General features: G+C 38.5%; 1 protein-coding gene across 1 annotated transcript in view; it reads right to left on the minus strand.

The window, feature by feature from the left end:
- The window catches only part of DIS3 (DIS3 exosome endoribonuclease and 3'-5' exoribonuclease), a gene marked incomplete at its 5' end in the record, with an annotated part of 18,753 nt that extends 10,960 nt beyond the window's left edge, over positions 1-7,793 (minus strand). The window contains 9 exons of the mRNA XM_009084976.1: positions 115-261; positions 1,748-1,885; positions 1,971-2,084; positions 2,969-3,133; positions 4,167-4,334; positions 5,417-5,490; positions 5,605-5,798; positions 6,545-6,702; positions 7,729-7,793. Of these exons, the coding sequence (XP_009083224.1) occupies positions 115-261; positions 1,748-1,885; positions 1,971-2,084; positions 2,969-3,133; positions 4,167-4,334; positions 5,417-5,490; positions 5,605-5,798; positions 6,545-6,702; positions 7,729-7,793 (1,223 nt within the window). The remainder of the gene's footprint in view (positions 1-114; positions 262-1,747; positions 1,886-1,970; positions 2,085-2,968; positions 3,134-4,166; positions 4,335-5,416; positions 5,491-5,604; positions 5,799-6,544; positions 6,703-7,728) is intronic.
- Between the last annotated feature and the right edge of the window lie 815 nt (positions 7,794-8,608).

An 8,608-nucleotide genomic window follows, 5' to 3' on the forward strand; every position in this document is an offset into this window, starting at 1 on the left:
TAGTTCTGGACAACACTTCTCCTGTATTTTTGGTGCCATTAGGACATCTAAGAATGTCAGTTTGCTTTGAAGGAGAAGGCACAGTAATTATTACAATAATTTACAAATAATTACCTCTTCTGTAATACTCCATGGCATTTTTGGTAGGAAACTAAGCACAGCCTGGGAAAAAGCCTGATGAGGGACATCATGTTCAAGCAGAAGAACTTCTGTCTCTGTCTCTTTATCTCCAGCACATCCCAAGTTCTTTACAAAATGACCCTAAGAAACAATATACACACACACACACACACACACACATCAAGTGATGCTGTTTGCCCAAAAGTATTTATTTGAGAACAGTATCCCTTAGGGTATTTACAGATTAAACCAACAGTAGGAGTAATCTTTTTTTCTTCCATTAACTTCCTCATCTTTAAGAAAGAAATTTAATTTTAAACATTTAAGTGATTCAGTAGGTCTGAACTGTGCACACCCCACTGTTTTCCTAGAATGACACTAAATTCTCCACGGTTAACACTGTAAAAATGGTAAACATAGCAATTCAGTTTTGCAGGAAGGAAAAACCTTTCCCGCATAAGCAGCACAACTAGGATGCTTCTGGCTTCTCATCTAGCCTTCTGTTTATTTACACATAACTGTTAAGAACGTTATTACCTGTAACTCAGCCCTACAGGCAATTTGATTGAATTTGGCCAACGTGTTAAATATCTGCCAGAACGGGTATGTGTGAATGAGCAAAATCAGTGCAAGCTTATTTTAATGGGTGGACAGAGACAGTAAAACATACACAAACACTGAGTTAAAAGAAAATAAACTTACTTTGACTGTGTTTGTCAAAGCAGCCTAAGCAAGGTAATATAATTAATAATATAATGCACTTGATCATTGGTTTAAGGTAGCAAAATATTAAGCAAGGCAATGCACCTGATCTTTATGACAAAGAATTAACAATAGTGATTAAGAAAGCTACATCACCAATTGCCTTAATACATTACCATCATCCAGATCCACAGTTGCTGGGGAGCCCTAATCACAGTGAGGATTTGGAGAATCCCTCCCAGCAACTGGGAAATCCTACACAGTGTGTCCACTCATAAGCGAAGTCTCCAAAGTTGCTACGACAGGGCTCCAGCTTTTATACACTTCTTTATATGACAACATCTGCAGTGCCTGGTTTCATTTCCTTGTAACAGTTGGACAATAGGTCTGGCCAGGGTCCATGTTCTGGGTGATACAAGCCTATCAACTTTTATTCTGTGTCCGAATTCTTTATTTTACTTTATAATTAGCTGATCCACTATTAACACACCGATCAGGTTTATAATCATGTGCCCTGCATGTGGACTTCAAGCTATTACTGTGGTACCCATGGGAGTTGATGCAAAGGTCAGCTCTGGCCCAGGCCTTCACAACAGGCCTTAGCATTGTCACAGCAAAGATTCACGTTTCTAGGAACCCAGACTAAAACAAGGCAGACCCTGGTTTGCCTATATAAAGCACCTTAAGTAGCATGTATGTGTTCACTGCAGAGATGGAGGAACAAGCGTTTTGAGTATGATAACCCATAGATGCTTTTTGCAGGGTAAGAGCAAACTGAATCATTTAGGGACTTTCTTAATTCACACCAACAAGTGGCACAACTCAAAATTCATGTCAGCACACTCAGTGTCACAGATAATAAATATTTCACCTAATACGTAAGAGTTGAGTAGCTATGAGTTCAGAAGAAAACACTTAAACTTACATTAGGATACCTGGAATTTCTGGGCCAGCCATCAATTGCAACAATTATTCTTTGTCCATCCAAGGTATCTGCTTGTCTGGTTTCTATTCGAATGCGAGGGATTCTGCGATCAGCTGGCGTGAACAAGTGGCGCCTTGCCTATTAACAGCCAGAAAAGGGAACAATTAATTTCCAATTAAAGAAAAAAACCCCTGTGCTTACAATAACAGGGTTATCTTCTTACCTCTTTGATCAGGGATCTGATAAGCATGCCACAATACGGTCGCCAGTTTCGTTTTATAATGCCCACTACTTTTCCCGTAGGTCTCAGCATGTCCTTGTTAGCAGAAGCCTTCAGCTGGTAAAACACAGGAGGGGTTAAAAATGCAAAACTGTTTGAACTAATGTTCAACTACAGCATATACCTCAAACCAAACACTTTCTGTCTCATTACAATGCCCGAAATTCTCTATGACTTCATAAATAGAACGATGTCTCCCTGCGCTTTGCATGATGTTTAGCACTTCAGTATGTGACATGACTACTTAGTTGTGGAATAAGCAGAGACACTGGGACAAGACACCATTTCTTCACAGTCTGTTTCTGCTGTTCTCTACTTTTCTGAAATGATGCCCCTTAAAAATAAACCAAACAAATAACATCCCCACTTTCTTTTACAATCTAGTATTTTAGGATTCCTTTTAAGCTGCTTAAAAATTCTCAACACAATCATTAAAAAGCATTCCCATGGATGAAGTGGGAAGATAATTTTTAAAGTAATGATCCTCTTGGACAGGGAATACACGTGTGGGCACTGCTTGCACATGAAGTGGAATTACTGCAAGACACTGAAGAATATTTTACAACTGGTTGCAAATACATGCATTGCAAGGTGACTGTCAGTGTGATACAACACCTGCTCCTACTCTAGCAAATCCAAATCTGCACATTGGTATACAGGTTTACATTATTACCTGACTATCAGTCAGTAACTTTTAGATTTATTAAGCTTAATAAAGTAATGTGGGAATTTCTAATTCAGATTAATTAAAAAGTATCCATTTTATACATGATCATGTATTTAACACAACTGTACAACTACAATTAATTTTTATAATTTCTGTATTCACATCCTATTAAAAGGACACATAAATCTAAAATCTAAAGCCTAACACTATCAGGGTACTACAAATTTCATGTCTCTCTCAAAATTACAATGAAGTAAAATTATTTATTTCATACAATGTTTTCTTTCTCCTCTTCATGTTCAATATCATCTTCATTTTGGCCATCATCTTGCAAGACCACTGAGGATGGTCCCACCCATTCATCTTTTGCCAACAGCTCCACAGCTACAATATCTTCATGAACTGCTCGGTTTAAATTTTTCAGTCCCTGGACAATTATCTAAAATTTTTAGAAAACAAAAATGCAAATATTCATGGTGCAGAAAACAGAAGACCCAAATCAAAGCAGTATAACAGAAGAGTGAACATATATAACAGGCTCTGCACTCCTAATTACATTCTAAAGCCTGTTTGTGATGCATTTTTTTCCTCTGCCTAGGTTTCCTGCAGTACTGATGATCCTACTTCAGAATTCTAAAACAATGTTTTCCCCGTAACTATTTTTTTTAATGTTAAATTGGACAATCCTATTTTTTCAGGCTAGGGGACTCCACACACTACTAGGAAACAGACAGAGAAGTATCCCCAGCTGCCACCACAAATAGGGAGGGAGGAGACAACTGCCACTGCTTGGAAACAGCATCTGTACAACTGTACCAACTGAGAATCCAGCAGGCACACAGATGGATTAAGTGCTGGGTAGGAAACTGCCCATCTACTCACCAGGCATGAAAATAGCAGGGAAATAAAACAAGAGAACCCCACAAAGGCTCATCAGGTTTTTTTCTGAAAATCCCCCTTCACACTTTTTCCTTTGTTTTTACTACATAGTTCAATGTATTAGAGTCAGTTGAAAAACTATTAACAACCAAGATTTAGCTTTATTTTACCAAATACTTTATCAAAGCAGAGTATAATTTTAAACACATTATTGTTTGTTCAAGAAGAGCACAGTCAGCATTTCAGTAGTCTACATCCATATAAATAGCAAATGAAAAGGTCAGGAAAAAAAGACAGAACCGGATGCTCCATTTTCATAGAAAAGTAAGAGTTTTAGGGGTTAGAATGGACCCTACAGATCATCTAGTCCCAATCCCTCCTGCCATGGGCTGGGACGACACCCCACTAGACCAGAATGCTAAAGGCCTTATCCAGCCTGGCTCTGAACACTGCCAGGGTCGGGGCATCCACTACTTCCCTGGGCACCCTGTGCCAGTGTCACAATGACATATGTCACCATGAAAGAATTACATTTTAAGTCACTACTGAGGCTACTTCAGGTTCACAGGCAAAAGGTAAAATAAAAAACTCACCTCTTTGCTTTCTTCAGCATCTCCATGAACCCAAACAGTAGCTTCAAGATAATTCTCTCTGCTTGCCCTGTAGGTTCCTTGGAGGTAAATACCAGATTTTATTCCTTGCTGCAATTTGCTAAGAGGAATATGTTCCGGGAATATTATTTTTCCACTTTCTATTTCTTTCTTTATGAAGAAACAAAAAGGAGAGGAAAATTTTAGTCTTTTATATTCATGATCATTCCAAAACCAAGCTCAGGAACATGCTACTCAAGCTAACAAACTCCAAAATTGTAACTACGTGTAGGTATGAACATGTATAATAAAAACTACTATTTAGCAGTAATTTTTCTAACGAAGCATCAAAACCATGAAAACCATACAATCATGGCAGTTCTAGGAATGCCTCCTTTTCCTGTTTTCCTGCAGTTACTTAAAAATATACTGTACAAGTGACATGCTTTTATGTTGACTTGGATACACAGCCTAAACTATACTTAATGAAAAAAATATGAGCGTAGTGCTACATAGCGAAGAGTATAGTGCACAGTGCATATACTATAAGCTATGAAACATTATGAAAATACATTACTGTGACTAAATTTGAAGCAATTACTTAAACCTGAATGATCTACAGCTACCTGCTGAGAAGATCACCTGAGCCCTCCACTTTCTTCACTCTTGCTCTATTCTGTTAGAACTACCTCTGATGAAATTAGCCTTCTGATTTTTTGTTCGGCTGTATCAGTTGTATGTGAAGACATATGTCTTGATTCTGATAAACACAAAGCACATGGAAGCAGAAGAGGATGAAGCTCATCTTTGAGCTGCAGCCTGCACTTACATCAACTTAACTGATCACCAAATTAAAACGCTGTTGATCAACCAGTTAACACAGACTTTCAAGCAGATACAAAATGACCTAAATGATTTACAATATATTTTGTTTGCATTTTGTTTCAATTACTTCTAATATTTATACACTTTCTTTAACCAACTGTTATTCTTATCTTCACAACGGTTATCTAAAGCAACTGGCTTTCTACAAATAACAAGACACCTACTAACAGGCATATAAGCAGCACTGAAAACAGCTGCAGTATTTCCTTTTTACTTTTCAGCTGTCAAAAAGTTAAATTACCAAAATGGTAATAAAGTCCGAAGTCCTCATATTCTAAGCTGATGCTAGTAGCCTGACAAAGTATGCAATATTAAATTGCAAACAATTTGTGATAAATTTATTTTATGAAAAGAAAATAAAAACATACCCCTTCATCAGATACACAAGCAAGACGATCTACAAGCTCGGGATTAGCTGTCAAGCTTTTTATATACTCCTCACCTACAAAGGCAAACACATAAATATATGTAAGAGATACACAGGATTTAGGTATGCGGAGACTGCTGAGATTGTTTCTCTGAGCAATAAATTAAACATATATCCAATTTCACTTACATGTATAAGCAGTTATGCCTTCCTCTAGAGCTTTCTCTTTATTAGTTCTGTCATTTGTTAAAAATATAACTTGAATCTGCTCCTCATCCTCTATTTTCCTCAAGTGTTCATTGTACCATTTTACTGCTACCCGGATGGCTCTGTCATTGCGGTCATTAGCAGTTTCTCCTCTCTTTTGCTCTATGTATGTTTCTCTAAATAAATTAAACAAAAAATAAGGGGAAGGAGGGTGTGACAAAACAAAACACATTCCAACATCTATCTTACAAAAGGTTTTCAGACAAACAAGATCAAGGCTGTGAGGTCAAAAGAATCATTGCTGTACCAATTTTTATAGTATGTGTAACACTCCTTATGCCACTGAAGGGTCAGGAGACAAAAGAGTAAAGGAGAATAGGAAGGAAGTGTTAATTTCCAATACAACCTTCTCACTGACAAGTGAAGAAGATTGCATTCAACATGTTAGAACTATGGATTCAAGAATTCTAGAACTGCAGTATTGGAAACTAATTGTGAGTACAAATAAAGGCAAATTAATTGCATCTTATTTCTTAGAGCTTTCTGACACTAACTTACTGACAGACTTTTGAATTCTGCTACAGACCGGGCTGACAATGTTAATAAAGCACTGGAATGTTTAAAAGGGACACTAAAATGAAAAATCAGTATTCTACTGCTCAAGATCACAGTGAGGTCTGTAAAGGTTATACGATATTCTAATCCCCCTTTCAATGAATACATACATGAATAACAATTATTTTAAAAAAAGCTCCTGGAATGTGGAACTATTTCCCAACAGGATTCCTTAAAAGTATACAATTCTATGCATACCAGACTAGTTTTTCTTCCTAGCTGATGTACTCCAGTTTTGTTTCTCTGTTTCTTTTACAGGACATGGGTGCAACTTTGTTATATATGTACACCTTATTCCACACCTTACCTATGATGCTCATTGGTGAAAGAATAGAAATGTTTTTCAGGGTTTTGAATCACGTCCCTAATTCGCTTGTATACTGGTGCACTCCGATTCCTGACCTCTTGTAACACTGTCTGCAGCACAATGACATTCTTAATAACAGGATCTTCAAGGATATCAATCTGAGGAACAAAATGGAAACAAAGCAAAATTCTTGTTTAATTCTATCCAATAACAAACTTGAAACATAAGTTTGGTTTATACATAAGAACCTAACATGAGTAATGAGTGGCACTAATTCTGCCTTTTTCTCTCACCACTGGGAAACTGAACAGTGTATGAAGCTGCTTCCTTTCCTTCTCCTTGCAGGGCAAAAAAAATCAAACAGGACTTTCTAGCCTGTTCTATGAAATTCCATGACCTGAATTTTCCTGGAGTGAAGAAAAGGACTTATTCTGACTTCCAACAAATTTATCCCCAATGTATGCAGGACTCCACACAAATGTAAGGCCAAGTGTACGTTAGAAAATTTATTTACATAGAATGGGTTCCTGTAAATTATCATCTTGGCAAACAAAATACAACTATGCACAATCTGACAGTAATCCAACATCATTTAAAGGCATATGCCCGTGTAAGGAGTCCAAGCCATAAGATAGCACCTGATGCCTGTTACACAGCTGACATGAACATGCCTGTGCATGTGTAGGCTTAAGTTCTCCAGAAACAATCTCACGGTCGCACTGAACTTTTCATTTCCAGAGTTGGATCAACTGGAATTCTGTTAGCTGCTCTTTGCTTTTGAAAGACCTTTTTGTTTTTTAAGGAAATTTGTTGAAAAATTTTCACCACTTTTCTCAACTCCTGACAGCCATGGACTGCAAAAGGGAGAAATGTACACAAGAGAAAGCTGTGAGGATAAAGAGACAGGAGCTTCACTTTCTAAGCTTGTGGCAAAGAGCTGTGCATACCCACCTCCGAACTGAGACAGCATTAAGGCTCTAGAGGGCATAGTTAAAAGAATTAAAAGCAATGCCAGACCAAGCATCACTGAACTCGATGTTAAGGTGACCTGAAAGATTTAGAGCCATGTTCATAGGGGAAGAAATCCAGTATTATTCTATGTACCAGCAGAAGTACCAGGTGTAGTCTTACTGTTGCAAAGCCGTTTGAGTTGCTAAGCAAAACCTTCCCCTACTGTTTTTTACCGTGACTTCCCAATCCCCACTTTTCCAGTTCACAGCAGCATACTCTGACACATTCTCAGAGCGCTCTATGGCACACACATACAAACTTTACCAACAGACACCAACATGTCCATGTAGAACAGGCTGAAAACAACCCTTGTTGTGCTGCTTTGCGAAGAAAATCCTTACTTATAACTTTTGGGCCATGTCACTGCAAAAACACACAAATGTTGTGCCCCCCTCCGGAATACTTTGTGTTAGCATTCATTAATTACTTCCAGTCTCCAACGTCTGCAGAGGGATATTCTATCTTCTACACACATATTCAAAAGCAATCAAAGAATAATAATTAAACATCAAGCTTGGTGATTCAATGCCTCCCAGCATCAGTCTACAGCCTGCAGTGCTCAGACTGAAGCCTTTGCAGTTAGTGACAGGCTGCAAATGAAGTTCCTCCCATGCTGCCAGAGTTGCACGTGGGATGAGTTTGCAGCTTCTATTCATTGCATGAGATGAACATCACAATGTAAAGTATCTGAACCTACAAAAGTCTCTGAAAAACAGAACAGGTTTCTAGGAAAATTTAGTGACCACCTGAAGATCCAAAAATTCAGAGACCACACAAAGATCCCAATCGCCGCTTCTAACAGCTCTCTTTGCCTGACTTTCCATACCCATAACAGGCCACAAGAAGCAGGTAGGAAAAAAACAAAGGGAAACTGTCCTTTATTCCGACTGTTCGGGCAGCGAAAAAGCGCAAAGCCGGAGTATAGTCTCCGAGCAGGCTGTGCTCGGTGATGCCGCACGGCTCTCCTCGGGAGACGGCAGAGACACGAGGGACACAGGGATCAAGCACCACACGAAGGGGGCCCCAGGGCCGCCCCGCACGCCGGGGGCTCCG

The sequence above is a fragment of the Acanthisitta chloris genome, unplaced genomic scaffold, assembly GCF_000695815.1.
Source record: "Acanthisitta chloris isolate BGI_N310 unplaced genomic scaffold, ASM69581v1 scaffold26071, whole genome shotgun sequence".
In the NCBI taxonomy this organism is placed as follows: domain Eukaryota; kingdom Metazoa; phylum Chordata; class Aves; order Passeriformes; family Acanthisittidae; genus Acanthisitta; species Acanthisitta chloris.